General features: G+C 41.5%; 1 protein-coding gene across 11 annotated transcripts in view; it reads right to left on the reverse strand.

Annotated features, from left to right (window-relative positions):
* The window catches only part of LOC128016856 (chromodomain-helicase-DNA-binding protein 9), a 67,393-nt gene that overhangs the window by 31,334 nt on the left and 12,956 nt on the right, over window positions 1-23,103 (reverse strand). For 7 of the 11 annotated variants that reach the window (XM_052601699.1, XM_052601701.1, XM_052601700.1 and 4 more), the window contains one exon: window positions 1,348-1,733. In XM_052601699.1, the coding sequence (XP_052457659.1) occupies window positions 1,348-1,733 (386 nt within the window). Of the gene's footprint in view, window positions 1-1,347; window positions 1,734-4,709; window positions 5,636-18,339; window positions 18,498-23,103 lie in introns of those variants that run through there. The other 4 variants (XM_052601706.1, XM_052601705.1, XM_052601703.1 and 1 more) reach the window with 3 other exon arrangements.

Consider the following 23,103-nt stretch of genomic DNA (forward strand, 5'->3'; position numbering starts at 1 on the left):
GCACATGACCCAGAAATCTCAAGTCATGTTCTTTCATTCAGTCCTCCATTAATACAGATCAGATGACAGCATGATGTCATAAAGCTCTGCATGTTTGGATGAGAGTTATGATCTATTCACATTCACCAGAACTGGCTGTCTGTGTGAGCACTTGCTGTGTTACACTGGAGGTACATGTAACATTTGGTATAGGAATCATTAACCACAACAAAAATGGGAGAACACCACATTACTGTATGTTCAGTGTTTGTTTGTTAATTTGCCATGTTTGTGGGCTACAAAAAAAGGCTGCTTATTTTTGGATTTTCAAACTGGGGTCCAGGGAAACCCAGAAGGCCTTAAGGGGTATCAGCGGTCCAAAAAAAACATGTCTATCAATCTTTATTGCGAAAATAATCACTTTCAATGAATACTTTTCAGATAATGGAAAAACCAAAAACAATAATGACATGACATTAACTCAACATATCATTACTCAAAATGATTACGCAAATCTCCAACATTTCTACAGAAAACTGCTAGGGCAGTGTTTCTCATATCCGCAAACAGTGTGGGGTTATTAAAAGGAGTCCTTGGTTCAAAAAGGTTTGCTAGAAAGTTGTGTAACTGGTTAAAAAGTGAACTCTCCCTGCATGCTCTGAGCACACTTCTAGACTTCCTAACAGCTGAGGACAGAATCATCAGCATGATGTTGAATGAAATGTATCTGAAAACATCTAAAGAAACGCCGACACCTTTGTTAGACTAAAATGTTTACTCAACGGAGGCACAGTTTTACAGAGCATTTTGCTGTGCTTTCCATCTTTGTAGTGCTACAATATCCCACATAAAGATATTCTGGCAAAAGTTGCACTCAAGAACACCTGACAGGAAATGCTTAATATGCACATAAACTCTCAACATTTGCATGTTTATTTACTAGCCCGAGGTGAATTTGCTCTAGTTGGGAATTAATGCAAAAGAAATGGTTGACATACAATATTGTGCATTGAAATATATTCTCAATACTTTTGGGCTCTTCATAGTTACAAGTTCAGGCATTTCTGCTTTAGCTGAATGTTCACAGATGCTCTTAAAAATGGGAAACTTTATGCCTAACAACGGCCTTTATTCTTGACTGTATTCACAATGCTGCAGTCTCTTATTCCTGATTGCTTAATTAAATGCTGTTAGCCTGAAGTAGCATTTTACATGACAGTTAATGCTCCTCACGCTCTGCATCTCTAGGAGAACTCAATTCTCATCCTATTTAGACTTAACACACAAACACGTGTTAAGACCACATCTGTAAGCAGATAGCATGTCACTCATCTTTTAGCTTGGGGAGAATGTTTACAGCGGTCTTACCCAATTTGAGCCTTTTGCTTGGGCTTGGATGACATCACAATCCGGGCCTTCTTGGAGCTTTTATCCTTGCCTCTGGACTTGGAGGAACCAGCCTTGTGTCTGCGGTGCTGCGACGACGAAGACGGGAAGCTGTCGGGACTCATGATGCGTGGAATATTTTTCTCTCCCCTCTCTCGTGCTTTGGTGATGGCCTCAGAGATGATTCGATTGGCCTTCTGCTGTTTATCTTCGGAAAGGGACGAATCCATCTGCTGTTGCTGCCGCTTCTGCACCCGCTTCTCTGACACCGATATGTATGAGGACGATGAAGAGGAAGAAGAACTGCTCTTCACTAGTGGGCTGAGTACCCGCGGCTGGCTGTTGGGACCATTAGTGTTCTTAGGAGGCTGTGAGAAAAAAAAAAAGAAAGATATTACCACCCAAACAAGATATCGATGTCCTCCATAGGACTGGACTCATCTAGAATTAGTAGGCATGACTGTACAGGAAGCCCATAGATAGGATTCTATTTCAGAATCACGTAATTTCATATGTTTAACCCTTGACGAACAAAACACTACTAAGATACCATGACGCCATGCAGACTAGTCTGACGGTCAATGTTAGAGAACTATTGGACAAGAAACAGAACGATGAGCTGAAATCAACAGCCATAACATTCCTCCTCTAGTCATGACCTAGAAAACTTAGACTCAAGCTGATGTCAATTCTTGAATAGGTTTCTTATTAAGGGGGACAAAGCCAGTACAGTGAAACAGCGACTCTGCACATAAGATTACTAAGGTCCTGTCAGCAATTTAAGATGTTTTGCTAACTTTTCCACCATTTTACTAACTTCGAGCAAGCACAATATCCTCACTCTAAAACACAGACCTCCAACAAACCGACAAGATGCCAACAAACCAGAATGTGCAAATTCATTCCCAGGCGGTGTATGAAATTAACAGCTGCCACCAGCCAAATGCTGGTAGTTTTTCACACAATAGCGGCTAATTTTGCTCATCTACCGTGGGTCGCTTATTAGCTTTGCTTTTGCAGTGCACATTATGTCTGGTTTAAAAAGAAACAATGCCTAATATCTGTTGTTATCAGAGTGAACCTGAACTTGGCTCGAAAACAAAAACAAACAAGCCAAAAAGACAACAGTGTAAACGGATAGATGTTAAAGCAAATGATGTAAAGAAAGTAGAGACTGATTTTACAAGCAGATTTTACACTTTTTTTCTCTGCATTGTGTTGTTTTTATTAATTGGTTTTGTTGACTGGATACAGGAACACAAGCTTGCAATAGATTGTAAAAAAGGGGCTGTGTTTAGGCAGACAAAATGGTCCGAGAAGTTCGAATAGCAAATAGCTAATATGAAATCACTGTATTCACTGAGATTTTAGATACATTTCCAATTCATGCTGATTTTAATTAAAGTGGAACAAAAGAGACCAGAGATTGTGTTCGTACAAACATAAATGCTTTCCGGAACCACTTAAATTGATCTTTGCACAATTTTTTTTTTTCAGGGTCAGTTAGTTCATATATTTGAAATGGGGGGAAAAACTGAGTGGTACATAACATTTCTAATTGTCTAGTTTGCTGATTGTCTTAAACATCTTACTCCCCTGATTCTTTACAGTTACAGAGCTCTTACTGAGACAGGTGTGATTTCTCACGACACCTTTTTCAGTGAGGCCTGTCAGGAAGTAGAGACACTTGTGCTTACATGAGCTCAAATACAGATCAAGTGTTAAGGGCCATTCTTTACCCAGCTCAATACTATTTGGGAATTTAATAAGTACACTAGTTACTCAATGACCTTGCCAGCAGACTAAACATAAGAGGAGGTCCAAGATACAAATTCTCAGAGATCCCATCTCATCTGCTTGAAGTTCAAGCAGTGCAGCATGGTTAGCCTGAGCCCACCCACACATACAGGATGACAACATGGGAAATGCTCAATCTTTGAACTGCTGAATCATCAATGTTCCTAATGCCTGGGTTTCATAATATCCACTGCTCTCTATTCATGTGCCCAACCAGCTATAGGGGAAGTAAAAAAAATGGTTTGGACGACTGCATAGGCTTGCACACACACACACACACACACACACACACACACACACACACACATATACAAAGATATATTACTAGTTTAAAAATCTAAAGTAAACATAAGGTATCATTATATTTACTTAAACATAAATATCAATAGGGGTGTTAATAAGTCACAGTTCATCAGAATGACATCACACACAGGTCAAAGGTCAGGAGACACAATCTTCAACTTAAGAGACCGTCTATTCACATTATCCACCCCTCACCCCATGAGATAAAAAGACAGTCACGTATAATTCACAGCACGGTCATATAGCAGGTCTGGACATGTCAGCTTTATTATTCATGCCTGTTTCACTGACATACAATTTCCCTTTTCCCTCCATTTCTCGCTTTCTTTCTCACTTGGAAAGTTTGAACTCACTTGGAGAGTTTGGACCCATAAAGGAAGAGATCTTATCTTTTATTTTATTAGGTTCCAGTCATGCCAATAAAGCTATACAGACATAAAACAAGAACACTCAGTATGTGCTTTCCTGATGGCTAAATAAAGGGAATTATCTGGAAAGAGTGGAATAAAGAGAGAAGCGAGTGGGTTACAAACACTAACTCATTTGGTGGCTAAACACGAGCCAGAGAGCAGAACTCTTGTGAAATATTCACACTGATCCATTTGAGGCACGAAGGGGAAAATCAGCAGGAATGGAGAGATGGTGGAAAGCTATAGGGGGAAGGCGGGAGAGTATATATGAGAAAATGAGTAATCGAGAGAACATGACGTGAGCGAGGGGGAAATGCAGCAAGCCGTGAGCTCTACATCTATGTGACACATTTGTCTATAAATAACTGAAATTACAGCCTGCCAGCATCGCAGCGGTTTCAATCTCTCTCCTCTCTCAGGACATCACCATCTCTGCTTATAATGAAACGTTGTTGAAGCAGAAACGTGCAGGCGGCACTGCCACACAATGCCTGATGCACACATGTGGCACATCCTACAGCGCCCCGCTGAATGAAAACAGATGAAAACGAAACAGGAAGCAGCACAGACAGAGCCAGAAAAGAATGAGTGATAAAAGCTAGCTAACATAGCATTCCCTGTTAGCACACAAACAAAATAATAAGAAATGGAGAGAAGCAGTTAGCACAAGATGGCGGCAATTGTGTAGCCTGCCGCATGAGCCTGTAGCTGTTCAGTTCCTGCCGCCCCTCCCCCACCCTCCTCCTCCTCCTCCTCCTCCTCCACCTCTCTCCACCCCCCACACACAAACACACACACTCACTCACTCGCTTGCTCGCTCACTCTCTCACTCACCCGTCCTCTCGGCCTGTTCACCGTAGACATGTTTTTTCTTTTCTTCTTCCCCCTCTTCCCTCTCTCCAACCACCAACAAAAGCCTTGCCCTTTCACCGTTTCTCTCTCTCTCTCTCTCTCTCTCTCTCCCTCCCTCCCCTGGCAGGTCCGTGGCTGAAGAAGCCCTGTTCACCTCCTCCTTCTTCCCTGTCCGGGCTGCATGGAGCCACACTTCAAGGAAAACAAGGGAATGAGGAAGAGACAGATGAAGCAGCCACACTGGTGCGGGATTCTCGCATTCTGCTGGACTCCGCTGAACTCGGTCTATTCTTTTCCCTCCCTCTCTCGCTCTCCCTTTCTCATCGATTCCCTCCGACTGTCCGTCCGAGAACAACTGTGCCCGATCTCTCCCAGCTGTCGTTTTCTCGCCCTTTCCTGTGTACACACACACGCGCATAGACCGGCAAGACTTCTCGTTCCTCTTCCTCCTTTCACATCCCAGACGAAGGTAGGATTGCTAACACAAAAGGTTTTTTGTACTGGCTCAGTTGGAGGCTCTGTAGCTTGTTTTCCTTATTTTCACTTGTTTTTTTCCCTTCCTTTTCCCTCGTTCCCCTCCGCTCTCTCAGGCTGAGGTGTGTGCGGTGAGCAGGAGATGTGGACGAAGCGGAGAGAAATGAAAGCACAAAGCAGCAAAACGCATCAGCATGTATATTAGAGATGTCGTTAAAATCCAGACTCGTTTTTCTCTCTCTCCCTTGCTCGTTCATTCTCTCTCTCTCTCTCTCTCTCTCTCTCTCTCTTTAGCTCATTGTGAAACAGGAGGTCCAGCAGAGGGTGCTAGCTGTTATTACTTTAACTTTCACAATTTAACCCCCAAAATACTGAATTTCTCTACTTGCTGAATCTAACCAGGCACAAAACGCTCAAGAGTTTAAGGACGTTCATACACCTACACATATATAACTTTGTTTTGGTATAAATAAGTGAAACAAATCACAATTAAAATTGTAAATATGTCATCATGTCAGCAATTCAATCATCATCTATGCAATCGCACACACATATACAGAAGATGGGGCAGGTGGCATGTGTTCATGTGCTGCCGGATTGACTCACAGGAAGTGACAACAGATCCTCAAGTGGAAACGAGGTCGTGCCCTGACTTTCCCAAAGTGTGACACATTGGCCATGTGCAACTTGCATGTGCACTGCAACAAACCACTTGTGCCCACACACACATACACAGCAAAAAATGAAAGCAAATGTCTGCACTGTGAAAAGCAGATACATAGGAGGTAAAAAAGTGTATTAAAAAGACACCCCAAATAATATGTCAGGCATAAAACCACATGGGTTTTGTCACTATTCCAATCTGAAATCATGCCCAAAAGTTGGTCATCTTCGCTTAAGCGTCTTATGTAGCTAGTAGCACCGTGATTAGCTGTGACTAGGCCAAGCCTTCAGACTATAGTTAGATCAACTTCTGCAAGGTTAAATTAAGACTAGACAATACATGAGATCTGAAAGTCATCTAAAACACTCCTTCTCACTAGGTGGCACATACTGTAGAGTGGCTGTTTCTGTTCATGCATGTGCATGTTTCTCTTCTGCCAGTGCTAGCAACAATAAAATGTTTTTAGCAGTAGAAACAGGCTTTGTGTGACACGCAGAGAGAAAGAGAGATAACAAAACAGAGACAGAGAGAAAAGAGAGCGATAACAAGGCCTTGAAGTCTGGACTGGTGGAAACAACTCAAAAACAAGACCTTGATAAACAGGCCTACCTCTTATGATGATATGCCCTACCTCTACTTGCATGCAAAAATGTATATAATAAAAATTATATAATAATAAAAAAATCAAATAAATAATATATTTAAGATAATATATATATAAGACTTCAAAATAATCTTAATAAATAAATATACAAAAAAAATATATATGTGTATATTTCACATCTTAAATAGTGCCATTTTGAATGATTCAGGCTATAACAACAGTCCTGCCACCCACCCACACACACACACATACACACCCACACACAATTTTAAATAAACTTGTAAGTTGCGAAGAGGATGTGGTAATGTCAAAATGTTATTTCTACATTCCTAAAAGGTTTCTGACAAGGATGCATATAGTAACAATGTTTGGTATTTCGTTAACTTTCTGTGCAACTTATGCTTATGTACATGAACATGCCTTAAAGACAGAATAACCTATGATGACAAACGTGTGAGTGGAAGAGAAAGCAAAGAAAAGAGTGTGCTTGTATGCTGCAAGGGGCGAAAAGAGAAATATGCACATGCTCTGGAATTCACATGACACAAACCACCTCTACACCATGGCAACCAAACGGTTAATATGTAAATAAAATGAAATAGCAGTACCAAAACATTGGGAGGAGTTCAGCTCTGCAGAGAAAGAGAGAGGGAGAGAAAGATCTCTATTCCTTCAGTTCTCCATCTGTGTAGCTAATTCACAAAGCTGCCCACCTTCAGACCTCCTATATTAGGAGGATATTTTCAAGGATATTCCAAGCCTGTAAGTTTGGGGAATGCTTAAGCCAATGTGGAAGAAATACACTAAAGTGAATATGAACTTACTGATCGTAGTGCAATCATGACAAATTGTGCTCCTTTCAACAAGGAAGGAGCTACAGTCTCATGGAATATGACCAATGCCCTTGCCTGTAACTATTTCAGATACCCAAGCAGTCACAAAGACTAAAATGTCATCATCTTATCAGTGCATGCAGAAGGCTGTAGACAGCTCCTTCCATGTGTTTTTATTAAACATTCTGTATAAATCAATTACATCTTAGATCCTAATAAAAGTGCAGTTCTCTCTGCTCTCAGCTTTAAATCCATTTCAAGGAATTCTGCTGATTTCCCTTCAAAACAACACAAATATATTATGGTGATCAAAAATATATATATATTTTTTTTATTTTTTTTCCTACAGCTCTAAGACAAATTTTCAAATGAAAAAAAGCAGCTGTACTTACAGATGCATCACTCCTGTCCTGACTGATTTAAATTCTCATGACAACTGAAAAAGCAGCTTGTTAGTAGTAGTAGTGGTCGACCGATATATCGGCTGATATATCTTTTTTTTTTTTATAATATCGGATGTGTTTGAGGCAGGACTTTTATTTTGACTGCGCTGAGAGGGACTAATGAATGAACACTTAATTTCACAAAGCTTTCACGTTTTCTCAGCATGATGGTCAGTCCGTGTGAACGAAATGCTTTAAACTATAGACTCGTGATTTCAGATTATACTGTGCTTTATGCATTTGTCCACTTTCATATTCATGTCATTTTCACTTTGTGCTGTATGTAAAATGAGGGTTACCCTGATTCCCAGTGCACACAAACCCAGAATACTGAGTCCTTGTCATCTAAAGTATAAGCATGTTTCGTTTACACATTAATTGTTTTAATCCATTGTCAAATTATTTCAAATTTCTTAAATATGAATAATAATAATTTAAGAAAAATCATATTGGCTTTGCTTTATATCAGCTATCGACCCCCCTGCTTTCCATGATATTGGTATCAGTATTGGCTGTCAAAAAACAAATATCGCTCAACCACTAACTAGTAGTGCTTGCTTAGGCAAGCTTAGTAATTTTCTTGCTTAAAAAATGATAAAATGTTGAAAAAACAACAACAAAAGACTTACACTACCATAAAAAAGAATACGATTTTATTTTTTTTTTGTTCAAAAATAGAGCAATATTGTGAATTTTTTTTACAATTTAGGAGAACTGTTTTCTATTTTAATAGATTTTAAAATATAATTTATTCCTTTGCTGGCAAAGCTGATTTTTCAGTCGCCACTTTTCCAGTCTTCACATTATCCTTCAGAAATCAAATATGCTCATTTGATGCTTAAGAAACAAATTAATATTATTATCAATGCTGAAAACAGCTGTGCAGCTAAATAATTTTGTGGAAAACACAATACATTATTGTTCGGGATTCTTTCATGGAAATAGAGTTCAAAATAAATCAATTTATTCTAAATAGACTTCAGTTTCATGTTTTTCATAAAAAAAAAATAAAAAAAAGACCCCAAACTTTTGAACAGTTGTATATTGAAAGGATCTTCAAAGTAACATCTAACTACCAAAATATCATGGACTTGAGTGTGGTGTGTTTTTTTAAATTGGAGCAATATGCATTGACCTCAAACTAGGGATATTCGTTTTCTCCCAAATATCATTAGATAATACTTCAAAGCCAAACTTAAAAATCAAATTAAGTCAATCAAACAGCCCAAAAGTGTAACTAGACTTTTGAATGTTACATTCTCTCCATCAGCACCACTAATTACAGCTATTTACATTTTTTTTCCAGAAACATTTTTCTTGTACTGGTTGAAAGTCTCTTCACATACTTATAGCAATCAATAATTTAAGTTTTCTAAGTTTTCTCTATGTTTGGCCAATCATTGTATTCAGTCTGATTTCATATGGGGTTTTGGTTCCCTTAAACCCATATAGCCACATGCTAAAAATACTCCAAACACCTTGGCATTAATAGCAACATCCTAACAAATACTCACAAAATCCCAACATCATGAAGGAAGCTTTCACACAGTCAAGAAAAATTTACAAAAGTCAGGTCCTTTTCCTATTGATAACGTACATCTTCTGTATGTTTAACAGTTCCTCAACAAAAGCAACCCACAACCCAAAATCTGTGTCCTGCCTAGGGGAAAATGAATTACACTGTCAGGACGAGAGAGAGAGTTTAGAGTCCATAGTTAGGACTAGACTGCAGACTAATGTGGACTACAGCAGATAGAGCTGGAGGGAGGGAGGGAGAGAGAGAGAGAGGATTAATGAGGGGAGACCTGATGTGTAGCAATGGTTTCCTGAACCTATTAAACATGACGGCTATTAATGACCCATACAGAACACACACACACACACACACAAAGCACATACACTCACAAATGAGCATATACATTCAGTATTGTGGTACAGTGATCCAGGTATGCTCAAACATATTTTCCATACAGATACCTACACTGACAAATTCTTCATTATTCAGTCTCAAAAGACAGAACAGCCACATGTCACGCTGCCAGTCTTTGTTTTCCTGGGTGTTCCCTAGTGAGCTCACTTCCCCTTAGGCACTTCACCATAGGCACTTTAATTCCGCTAGTCTGGTTGTGTCTTCACAGTAATTGCACTCCAATTAGAATCGCACAGGTGTTGACAATACTCTGTCATTAGTTTCCCTATATAGAGCTGTCTTTCTCTGTTGTCATCATGGAGTCCTTACCCTTTGTGTCTCATGCTCTCGTTCCCCGAGACTTCCTCTACCTTCTTGTTCTTCTGAGTTCCCCGTTTCATCCGGTTCCCTCTTTTGGTTTTTGTTTGTCTCTCATGACTGTTTATTTTGTATTTACCCTTCCGTTTAAATAAATCCCTTACCTGCACTTGGATCCACCCTCTCTTTGTGTTTCATCTAAACCCTACCGTGACAGAAGGACTCCATAATCAAGGATCCAGCGGTATGTCTGCTGCCATGTACTCATCAGCCAGCAAGCGTAATGGTTTTGAGGGCTCTCGCCTAGTGGTGTTCCGGGGGACCAGGGGAGGTCGCTCCGGAGCAAGCGGTCGAGAGGATGTCCGGCAGCGATCGCCACTGTGGCCTCCCATCGATCCGAGATTTGGATGGGGGCGGCCATTTCCCCAAGATGTCCCGAGAGGAGAGGGGAAATGCAGATCGGCTGAGCCAGCGCCGTGGTACCAGATGGCCGCCAGTCCTGTACAGCGGCACCAAATGGCCGCCAGCTCAGCGCCACAGCACAAGATGGCCGCCAGCTCAGTCCCACAGCACAAGATTGCTGCCAACTCAGCCCCACAGCACAAGATGGCCGCCAGCCTAGCGCCACAGCCTAAGATGGCCGCCAGCCTAGCGCCACAGCCCAAGGTGGCTGCCAGCCTAGCGCCACAACCCAAGATGGCCGCCAGCCTAGCGCCACAGCCCAAGATGGCCGCCAGCCTAGCGACACAGCCCAGGATGGCCGCCAGCCTAGCGCCACAGCCCAAGATGGCCGCCAGCCTAGCGCCACAGCCCAGGATGGCTGCCAGCCCAGCACCACAGCACAAGATGGCCGACTCAACGCCACCGACTCTCCATCGTAGAGGGCGGAGGAGGAGACAGGCAGCTACTGTTCCTCAGGACCCGGAGAACGTTCCCGAGCGGGCCGCTGCCATCCATGAGGCCATTCCCGATGCGGTGCCCGCTGCTGTTTCGGAGGCGGTGGCTGAGGCTGTTCCCGATGCGGTGCCCGCTGCGGTTCTGGAGGCCGAGGCGGTGCCCGCTGCTGTTCTGGAGGCCGAGGCGGTGGCCGAGGCCGTTCCCGATGCGGTTCCCGTTGCTGTTCCGGAGGCCGAGGCGGTGGCCGAGGCCGTTCCCGATGCGATGCCCGCTGCTGTTCCGGAGGCCGAGGCGGTGCCCGATGCAGTTCCCGAGGCGGTGCCCGATGCAGTTCCCGAGGCGGTGCCCGATGCAGTTCCCGAGGCGGTGCCCGATGCTGTTCCCGAGGCGGTGCTCGATGCTGTTCCCGAGGCGGTGCTCGATGCTGTTCCCGAGGCGGTGCCCGATGCAGTTCCCGAGGCGGTGCCCGATGCAGTTCCCGAGGCGGTGCCCGATGCAGTTCCCGAGGCGGTGCCCGATGCGGTGCCCGAGGCTGTTCCCGAGGAGGTGCCCGAGGCTGTTCCCGAGGAGGTGCCCGAGGCTGTTCCCGAGGAGGTGCCCGATGCTGTTCCCGAGGCGGTGCCCGATGCGGTTCCCGAGGCGGTGCCCGATGCGGTGCCCGAGGCTGTTCCCGAGGAGGTGCCCGAGGCTGTTCCCGAGGAGGTGCCCGAGGCTGTTCCCGAGGAGGTGCCCGATGCTGTTCCCGAGGCGGTGCCCGATGCGGTTCCCGAGGCGGTGCCCGATGCGGTTCCCGAGGCGGTGCTCGAGGCGGTGCCCGATGCAGTTCCCGAGGCGGTGCCCGATGCAGTTCCCGAGGCGGTGCCCGATGCAGTTCCCGAGGCGGTGACCACAAGGCCGTGGTGGTCTTCTGCTCCGCCTTGGGGGACTCTGGCGGTGACCACGAGGACGTGGTGGTCGTCCGCTCCACCCTGGGGGACTCGGGCGGTGACCACGAGGACGTGGTGGTCGTCCGCTCCGCCCTGGGGGACTCGGGCGGTGACCACGAGGACGTGGTGGTCGTCCGCTCCGCTCTGGGGGACTCTGGCGGTGACCATGAGGACGTGGTGGTCTTCTGCTCCGCCCTGGTGGACTCCGGCCTCGACCACAAAGACGTGGTGGTCTTCCGCTCCGCCCTGGAGGGCTTTGACTTTGACCACAAGGCCGTGGTGGTCTTCCGCTCCGCCCTGGAGGGCTCTGGCCTTGACCACACGGCTGTGGTGGTCATCTGCTCCGTCCTGGTGGACGCCTCAACATGTCCTTCGTGGACTTATGTTTTGTGTTTTTTGAGTTCTGTTTCTGTCTGTTCCTTTTAGTTTAGTCTGGCCCTCCTTCCCTCCCCCTGAGCCTCCACCTGTCCGCCTCCCTCCTGGACTCCTTGTTTTGTGTTGCACCTTTCCATTTCTCCTGGTTGCTCCTGTCCCTGTTTTCTGTCCCTCCGTCCCTCCCCCTGGTCCGCCGCCGTTCCACCTCCCTCCTGCCTCTTTTTCTGTTGGGGTTTTCCTGGGTTTAGGTGGAGCATCTGGTAGCTGCTCCGTAGGGGAGGGGGTAATGTCACGCTGCCAGTCTTTGTTTTCCTGGGTGTTCCCTAGTGAGCTCACTTCCCCTTAGGCACTTCACCATAGGCACTTTAATTCCGCTAGTCTGGTTGTGTCTTCACAGTAATTGCACTCCAATTAGAATCGCACAGGTGTTGACAATACTCTGTCATTAGTTTCCCTATATAGAGCTGTCTTTCTCTGTTGTCATCATGGAGTCCTTACCCTTTGTGTCTCATGCTCTCGTTCCCCGAGACTTCCTCTACCTTCTTGTTCTTCTGAGTTCCCCGTTTCATCCGGTTCCCTCTTTTGGTTTTTGTTTGTCTCTCATGACTGTTTATTTTGTATTTACCCTTCCGTTTAAATAAATCCCTTACCTGCACTTGGATCCACCCTCTCTTTGTGTTTCATCTAAACCCTACCGTGACACCACATGCAAACACATCTACTGTAATTATTTAACCAAAAAATATCATATTCCAGTCAAAGAATAAAGTAATTAGTTTTATATATTAGTATATATTATATCAGTTTACAGTTTTATACACATTATGAATGATAACTGATATAACATATTAGTGGTCAATCAATATTGGTGTTTTGACAGCTGATGCAAATATCTGGGTAAACAATACCTTTTATAAGGGATACTTCACAGAAAATTTTAAATTATGTCATTAATGACTCGTCCTCGTGTCACTCCAAACCCGTTTAGACCTGCGTTCATCTTCAGAACACAGTTTAAGATATTTTAGATTTAGTCTGAGAGCTTTCTGTCCCTCCATTGAAAACATATGTATGGTATACTGTCCCTGTCCAGAAAGGTAATAAAAAAAAATCATTAAAGTAGTCCATGTGACATCAGAGGGTCAGTTAGAATTTGTTGAAGCATCGAAAATACATTTTGGTCCAAAAATAGCAAAAACTACAACTTTATTCAGCATTGTCTTCTCTTCCGGGTCTGTTGTGAGCACGTTCAAGTGTTGTGATATCCGGTTCGTAAATTAATCATTTGATTTAACCGGTTCTTCTTGAACCAGTTCACCAAATTGAACTGAATCGTTTGAAACTGTTTGCTTCTCCAATACGCATAAATCCACAAATTACTTAAACTGTGAACTTTTTTAATGTGGCTGACACACCCTCTGAGTTAAAATAAAAGAAATATCCCGGAATATGAACTGCTGTGAAGAGAGAACTGAAGATGAACACCGAGCCGAGCCAGATAACAAATGAAATATTGACTTGTTCTCGAGTCAAGAACCGGTTGCATCGGTTTTCGGATCAACAGTAGTGATGGGAAGTTCAGTTCTTTCGGACAGTTGGATTCATTAAACCGGTTGAAAAAAACGGTTCACCGGGTTCTTTCGCGCTCGGCGTAATGACGTCATTGCCGATGATTGCCCTTGATACAAGCCTTTGGTTTACTCGCTCTCATAACATTAGCACATAATCAGTTCAGAATCAATCACAAAAATAATCAGTTCAGTTCAGACGCTCTGTGTGTCGGTCTGCTTCACACTGAATCACACATGCGCAGTATCAGCTCCTCGGTTCTCGAATTGGACGCGTCTGACAGAAACGGTTCTTGACTCGAGAACGAGTTGATCTTTCGTTTGTTATCTGGCTCGGCTCGGTGCTCATCTTCAGTTCTCTCTTCACAGCAGTTCAGTCAGTGTACTGTTTCAGTACATTAATTACTCCGGGATATTGGTTTATTTTAACTCAGAGGGAGTGTCAGCCACGTTAAAAAAGTTAACAGCTTAAGTCATTTGTGGATTCATGCGTATTGGAGACATGGACCGTTTAAAATGATTCAGTTCGATTTGGTGAACTGGTTCAAGAAGAACCAGTTAAATTGAGTGATTCTTTCATGAACCAGATAGCACAACACTTGAATGCACTCACAACAGACCCAGAAGAGAAGACAATGCTGAATAAAGTCATAGTTTTTGTTATTTTTAGACCAAAATGTATTTTCGATGCTTCAACAAATTCTAACTGACCCTCTGATGTCACATGGTCTACTTTGATTATGTTTTTATTACCTTTCTGGACATGGACAGTATACCGTACACACAGCTTCAATGGAGGGACTGAGAGCTCACAGACTAAATCTAAAATATCTTAACACTCTGGAATCTAACATGTATACGCGTTATGAGGAATTTTCTCCTGATAACCCAGAAAAGAACTTAAATTACAATTTCAGTTTTGATCGTACAGATAAGAGCAATACATCAATCGAATCTGTAAAGGGTGTACTTTTTATATAATAACAACAAAAGTTTGTGCATTAATAAAAAAAAAAGATAACAAACAAGGTGTGCTGTCTGCAGCCTTTGTCTGCGCTGATCTTCATTTACAAACTCGATGTCCGTTTTGTATGTCTCCCTTCATTATTTTTTAATGTGACCACGCCCCTGCGCTGAACGCTCTATTCAGATTCTAATGTTTCACTGAAGCGCACGCCTTGAACACGCCCACACAACAGAAGGCAACGCAGCCAGACTGTTAAAGTTTTTTTTTTATTTTATGGTTTGCTTCGCGATGAGAGGAATAAGACATAATTCACCCCAAAAAGATGTGATGTGGTTGAGGATTTGAAATTTGGATTTCCTCAGAAAAAAAGAATGAAGCGCTTTATTCAGCAGAGATCATAAACATGAGGAAGTCTTATTTTTATTTAAACTTGTACTATAGTTTCAGCATAACGTGTAAACATTTTACAAGTTAGACTTTTTCCAAACTATAATTCCTGACTAAATGTATAAATAAGTGAAAAATTATGAAGCTTCAATAAAAATATACAATACTATACCATTCAAAAGCTTGATAATATATAAATGTAACTGTAACAAATGTAACAAACAATGCTGTTCTTTCATTTTATCCCCCCCCCCCCCTAAAAATATAAAATAAAATAAAATATTATAATCTCTTTTCAACATTAATAATAATAATGATAATAATAACAATAAATGTTTTTTTTGTATTTGGATTTCTGAATGATTGTGTGACTGGAAAAATGATGCAAAAAAATCAGTTTGAAAGTCAACTTTGTTTCTAATAAACTTTATCTGCACTCGCAAGTGGATATTAAATTATGTTGTGGGATAATTAAATGTATTCTAAATAAACTGCAAACATAAAATTATATACATTTATTTTGTCCTCACATTCTTTCTTGTAACTCCTCCCTCTCAGTGACACATCTGACTGAAAGGCTCATTATGCAGCTCATTATGCAGGCCTTTGTCTTCTCAGGTGTAAATCACAATGATATTCATGATAGTTGACGCCTACTCGCATATGACTTTTACCAACAAAAAGTGTCTTAGAAAATTTAAATCAATATATTGTTTTCTGTGAGTGAGTAAACAAGATGATTTTCACATAATTTAAAAATAAAAATTCTAGGCTACAAGCTCCAGTTCTCAAAAGTCCCAGGAACCAATGTTCTGTATGTGTTTTATTGCCTTATTCAAGTGATTTAACATTTTTAGTTTTTCACTAACCAAGCATAACTTTTTTTTTCTCAAAAACGCATACATACATGCTGCTCACATATTATTATAGCCCTGTTTATACTGATTACAGTGAGATTAGACTTTAGCCATTTAGATGTTTAGAAGAAACTGAAAAAAGCACAAATGTCAGTGCATGACAAAACTTCTCCAGGCCCCAAAAATACCCTTAGACTCCAGAGGGTTAAACTGTGTTCCGAAGATGAACGGAGGTCTTACGGGTTTGGAACGACATGAGGGTGAGTCATTAATGACAAAATTTTCATTTTTGGATGAACTATCCCTTTAAGTTTACACTAACTATTAAATCAATGTATGACCAATCAAGAAGAATGCAGAGACTTCCACAGCATAATTTACACTGGAATCCAGTGCTCATTTGTGGGTAGAACAAGTTCAGAGTTTTGTTGGCTGACCTAATCTGCCTCAGACGATTACCATCAACCCTCAGCCTCAGTCTGATTCACTGCTCACTGCAGGTATACACACACACACACACAAAAAAGGAGAAAATAACTGCAGACAGATTAAATGGGCCAGGCCAATGTATCGTATTGTGTTTAACTATTTTATGATCAGCATCTGACAATAGCAGACCATTTCTTTCAAAATGTGTTCAAAACATTAGACAGAGCAATAGATAGATAGACAGATGGACAGTTGCATTGGATTATAGATTTCAAGAAAGAGAAAAAAAATCACACAGAGGGGAACCTCAACTATGCCTTATTTAGAGCAAAAGTGGGCTGAAAAACCATTCACAAAAATGCTAATTCTCCAATTAAAGCACACACACAACAAATACAGAGGAGGAACCAGTAAGTTTGACACTCTTGTATGTGACCAGAGAAAGAATTCTGGACAGCCATAATTAACAACTATGCTTTGTAGACCTCCCCCAATTTATAAAACATTTACAATTAAAAATGTATTAAGATTTTTACAATCTCTTTTCTTTTCTTTTCTTTTCTTTTCTTTTCTTTTCAGATATTCTTTGTTGTCTGTTTAAATTAATTCATTATAAATTTATTATGAAAAACTGTGGTAATCAAATGAATGCATAAAACATTAACAATTTCATATTTCAAATGTAACAATTCCTTTAGTTTTTGACAAACTGTGCAGCACAATTGAGATTTACTGATCATATTAAACTATAGTTTATTATTATCATTATTACTTTGAGATGTAAATTGTATTGTTCCACACGTAATATATTGTTTGCCAAAATTACTTCAAGTTAAATCAAACTTTTATTTTGATGGGTTGGCATGAAAGCCTTTGGGTTTCTGTTTGTATATAATATAACAATAATTTTGTATTAAATAAATGAAATGCTCATGAGCACCACAAATGTTTACGTATGTTTAGTGGACAAAACTGCTTCACTCATTTACACAGAACAAGCAGAATTTCTATTTTTTTACACTTTAATATTCATATACACTATTTCATACTGCAATTTGATTAAATGTAAAACCCTGCTTTTTATTTATTGATCCTAAATATCCCAAATCCCATGGCATATCACATTATAATATATAAAATCCAATTTTATGACTGGATTCTGTGATTCCATCTTCATTTACCACACTGCGCTAATCAAACGGCCCTACTAAAGGAAGTATCAAGACATTTCATTTCACGACAGTAATTTAAAGAAATGGAGCAAAAAGGGGTAAATGAATAAAGGAAATATAGTATTTAGATTATTATTATTGTGTTTAAGAACATTAAAACATTAATTTCTATCTAGAAATAACACTTTGTGATTTTAATGAGAACATGGCTGTGAAATAAAATCCATTTTCTTTTTGTAAAAAAAAAAAAAAAACATGGTGATGGTCGCTCTACTGACCAATCAGAAACCAGCAGCCCTAACCTCCCAGCCAATCAAAAACCATTGGCCATCTCCAGCCCAAAAACGAATAAAACCAACAGTGACCAAATAAAACACTTCTCTTACAAACAGCAGACACAACTGCTCTAGAAAGCTGAAACAAGCATTTCCCAGCACAAATACGACATCCCACACCTGTTAAGCTCCCTGTGTGTCCTGTGTGTTTGGTTGTGAAGGGTTAAAAATGTCCGTCTGGAGATCATACAGTGTCATCGCCCTGAACTTCTGACATTCCTCTAACCCCCCCCCCCCCCCCCCCCCCCCCCCCCTCGCAAGAGCTGAGAAAATGGCCGGCTAGCTCACAGACACACACACACACACACACACATAAACTCACACAGTTACCAGTCCCAAAGTCTAAGCGTGTTAATATTCCGACTGAAGTGAACTCCGCACGTACACCACACGCTTACAAACACATGCAAAGTGAGAACAACAAAGTAAAAGAAGGCTTTAGATTGAGACCTACTGTGTAGTTTGGCCTGGCAAACTTCCCACATGCTTTTTTTAATGGCTCGACTAACCCCTCCCTCTCTCGACGTCCTCCCTCTTCCTTTCCTGTCCTCCCTCCCCTTCCGCTGCATGCCAAAGTCCGCCTATCTATAGAAATGCTACCAGAATCCCTTCCTGTTTACCTTTAACCCCTCATGTCCCTCCCCAGATCTGTGAACCTGACGGCTTTTCTCTTGACGTCACCTGTCATTCAATTCTGACCTTAGATGAGTGCTCTAGGAGAAACAGAGCTGTCAGATTGGTTAAACGACGCGAGTTGGCTGGTGACAGACAACAGAAACAAACGCACATGCATAGGCTACTAAGCTGAATTAGGTGAAGGAAAAAAAAGGTACAAGCCACTTCCGCACACAGATGGGGGGCGCAAGCACACAGATGCAGACATACAGCAGGAGGTGGTCAGGTGTCAGGTTACAGTGCTGGTTGGACGCTCTGCCTGACAGACCGGCCCAGTTATATAAACCTCACAGATGCAGGGTCAGGAAGCAACAAAGCAAGCTGGCCACACACAGGCACACACTCACACAAAGAGGCGTATACGCTCACACACAGAGACCGGTTTTAGTCACACAGAGCATTCACGCGGCACATGGTAGGAAGCCTGCAAGCAAACCCACACACACATACACACACCTTGCTTCACGCCACACTGGTCATTGGGAACGGGGTTGATGAACTTTAGCCATTTTCATTCTTGCATTAAGACACCTACATCTTTTCCCTTGTTTTTCTCCAACATAGAGACACCAACAGTGAATACAGCTGAAAACTAAAAAAAACTAAGCAGCACCACAACAGCTTAAATCATTTTGCACTGGTAATGTCGAAGCTACTAACTAATGTAATAGGCTGGGAGCTTAACACTAGACAGAAAAAATGTATATAAAATAAAATATGGTAAAAATAATATTGTACTGTATTTGCAATGGTAATCCATTGTTATGAAAATGTAAATAATTGAATCTAAAATGATAGAATTGCGTATAAATACAAACAATGGTTTAAATTATAAAGCTAGACACCAAGAATATCACAATCCTTTTGATCAGAAATACTGTAAAAACAGTATATTGTGAAATATTACCATTACTTTTTTACGTTTCCTATTTGTATACATTTTAAAGGGTTAATTCATCCAAAATGAAAATTATGTCATTAAGGACTCACCCTCATGTCGTTCCAAACCTGTAATACCTCCGTTCATCAACACAGTTTAAGATATTTTAGATTTAGTCCGAGAGCTCTCAGTCCCTCCATTGAAAACGTATGTATGGTATCCTGTCCATTAGTGCTGCAACGACGTGTCATCGATGTGCGTGAAATGCGTCGACGCCTCACACTGTTTACATCTTACGTAATGGCATACTGGGAATGGAGAAAGTTGCATTTTATCACAAAAACAGAGACCACTGTTATCAAAAGTATGCGAATACTTCAAACAGAGGCCAAATAAAATGGCCATTTGTTCCCTTTGAAAAAACGACATGCTGTACCACGGCAGCACAACTGTGATGCACGAGCACCTGGCGCTCTCCGGTGTTATGGTTTAACTGGTTACCGTGTGATCTGGTGACCAACTTCCTGGTTCAGGTCTCTGCTGCAGATGTGATGGAACAAACGCAGCTGATTCGGGGATTCTAAAAGTACAAACTGATCTGATGATATTAAGTGTCTAATAAACGCAGACTGACTTGCTCATTGCATGACTCTGATATTCTTGTAAAGATTACAAGTTATTGGTATGATCACCCGTAGCGGCTGAAGTAAGGATAAAATAAAAAGTAGGTCTGTGTTGGCTCGGGTTTCGAAAACGCGTTAGGGGCCGTTCACATATCACGCCTAAAAACGCCTGGAAAATGCTAGTCGCGCCACTTTCTCCTTTTTTCCAAAGCACTTGGGCAGTTGCGCCCCTGGGGTGTCTGCCGTTGCTAAGCAACCATGACGTGCTCTCTCCATGAAGACAAGGAAATTTCAGCAAAGGATAAATGGATTTGCTGCACCAAAAATCGCTTGCAGTAGCTCTGCTACTAAATTTATTTCAAAATGGCAATCCATATACAGCTATGATCAGCAGTTCCTTCATCTTAGCTGAACTTTCAAGGTTGTTATGGGAAACGATGAAACTGATTGGTTAGTTGTCACATGAACCGCCGTGCGCTTGCGGCATTCTGAAGAGTTGAGATGTTTTTAACTTGATGTGGTGCGGATGCGCCTGTTTTCACAGTCACAGACCAACGATATACCCAGAATCAGCTCCAGATCTCTGGAAACCATGCTAAAACCATAGCAGAACCATAGCACTACATTTTATGGTTTGTGATGCTAAAGAATATTTCATGACGTCTCAGACAACTGTAAATTTGTGGCTATTGTGGTTTTATTCATAAGCGCTATCGTAAACTCATATTAACCATAGTAAAATAATTTTCTTTGCCTATTTGTATACTGTAAAAACTTCAACCACATTGGTTGAAAATGAATAAAGGTTGAAATATTATAAGTTGTACTTATATTTTTTTGTAAAGTTATCCAAAGGATTCATTAGCTAATCAAAAAAGAACATTAGATAAATTATTTATTGTAAAAAAAATAATCGTTAGAGTAGTCGACTAATCGAAAAAATAATTGTTAGATTAGTTGGCAGAAAAAATAATCGTTAGTTGCAGCTCTACTGTCAATGTCCAGAAAATTAATAAAAACATCATCAAAGTAGTCCATGTGACATCAGATGGTCAGTTAGAATTTGTTGAAGCAGCGAAAATACATTTTGGTCCAAAAATAGCAGAAACTACGATTTTATTCAGCGTTGTCTTCTCTTCCGGGTCATTTGTGAGTGCGTTCACGATGCTGCCGGCATATGACACTGCTGACGTGTTATCTTTTTTATTGGGCGCACCAGAAAACATGTCAGCAGCATCATACGTCAGCAGTAGGGGTGCTCCGATCATGATCGGCCGATCGTTAATGCGCGTCTCGTCAGTAAAGCTGGTTTTCTAATCAGCGGTAAATTCCATCAGGTGCGTGATTTCACATAGAGCAACTGTTACTACATAGAGCCGTTGAGAAGATGCGCAAATAAACACTGAAAATTAATGTGGATTTGTGCAGCTTCTCAGTTAACAATGGCTCTGTGTTGTAACAGCTGCTCTATGTGAAATCACGCACCTGATGGAATTTACCGCTGAATAGAGAACCGGCTTTACTGACGATATGCGCATAACGATCGGCCGATCGTGATCAGAGCACCCCTAGTCAGCAATGTCGTGAACGCACTCACAACAGACCCGGAAGAGATAAAAATGCTGAATAAAGTCATAATTTTTGTCCTTTTTGGACCAAAACGATGCTTCAACAAATTCTAACTGACTAACTGATGTCACATGGACTACTTTGATTATGTTTTTATTACCTTTCTGGACATGGACCGTATACCGTACACACAGTTTCAATGGAGGGACTGAGAGCTCTCGGACTAAATCTAAAATATCTTAAACTGTGTTCCGAAGATGAACGGAGGTCTCACGGGTTTGGAACGACATGAAGGTGAAGAAATTAATGACATAATTTTCATTTTTGGGTCAACTAACCCTTTAATATTTAATTGTTCCTTCCTGTAATGGCAAAGCTGAATTTTCAGCAACCACTATGCCAGTCTTAAGTGTCACTAAATATGCCGATTTGTTGCTCAATTATCAGCTTGTTTAATATTTTTCATAAAAGTACAGTAGCATAAATCAGCCCATTTAATTCACCATCAGAAAGAAGATGGAATATGAAAAGTGTAACATAATACAGCCCCTTTAAAAAGCAGATCCATCATCTGGATCACATACAGACAATAGGTTAGGGGGTCTGTGTGTGAATGTGAGTGATGTGGATTGGTATTTGCATCCATGTTGCTGAATGTTCATTCTGCACAAAGCAGCAGCACAAAGGGGCTCTGTTCGAGTCGTCAGCCGCTCTCACTCGCTCTTTCGTCCCTCACGCTATCACACCACCCTGTGACTCTGTGGCTGCTGCTGCTTTGCCCTGTCACTCATTCCCAACTGTTATTCACGTTTTAACTAGATTGATTCTTAAACTGTCATATCAGATGACAGTTCATTTGTTTAACCATCCTGAACATTTTTTATTATCTGTGTAAAAGTTTTGTCATCATTTATGAGTCTAATTGGGTTTTATTCCACCTGCTTCAAAAATCCAAAAAAAAGGTTTCTCACATGCATTACATGATGCAGCAATATCGTTGCAGCAGCATTATTGAATTAAGTTACATACTTTCTGTCTGAACATGCTCCACCATGATCTTGTACTTTCTAAAAACATTTAACCCAAGTAACCACACAAAAAAACAGCCATTCCCCTCTACTGCAGTTAAAGTCACGTCCAAGGTGAAGTCAGGTTTCAGTATTGAAACACCAACCCCTTGTGGTCCAGAGCCTAAGAAAGAACATTAAAGCACAAACTCGCCCCTGAGACCCTCAGGGAGATGGAAGGTCGAGTGCATCTCTCTCATTTACCCTGGGACTGCCTCAAATTATACATCTGTTGGCTTTCCACAGCCCAGTGTACATGAATGGCTCATCTCTATCTCTCTCTCTCTCTCTCTCTCTCTCTCTCTCAAACACACACAAAAACACACGCAAAAAATGCAGACAGACACTGCAACACAAACACACTCGCTACAGGAAGTCACACGATATGAACTCTGATTCACATC

The sequence above is a fragment of the Carassius gibelio genome, chromosome A7, assembly GCF_023724105.1.
Source record: "Carassius gibelio isolate Cgi1373 ecotype wild population from Czech Republic chromosome A7, carGib1.2-hapl.c, whole genome shotgun sequence".
Classification (NCBI taxonomy): domain Eukaryota; kingdom Metazoa; phylum Chordata; class Actinopteri; order Cypriniformes; family Cyprinidae; genus Carassius; species Carassius gibelio.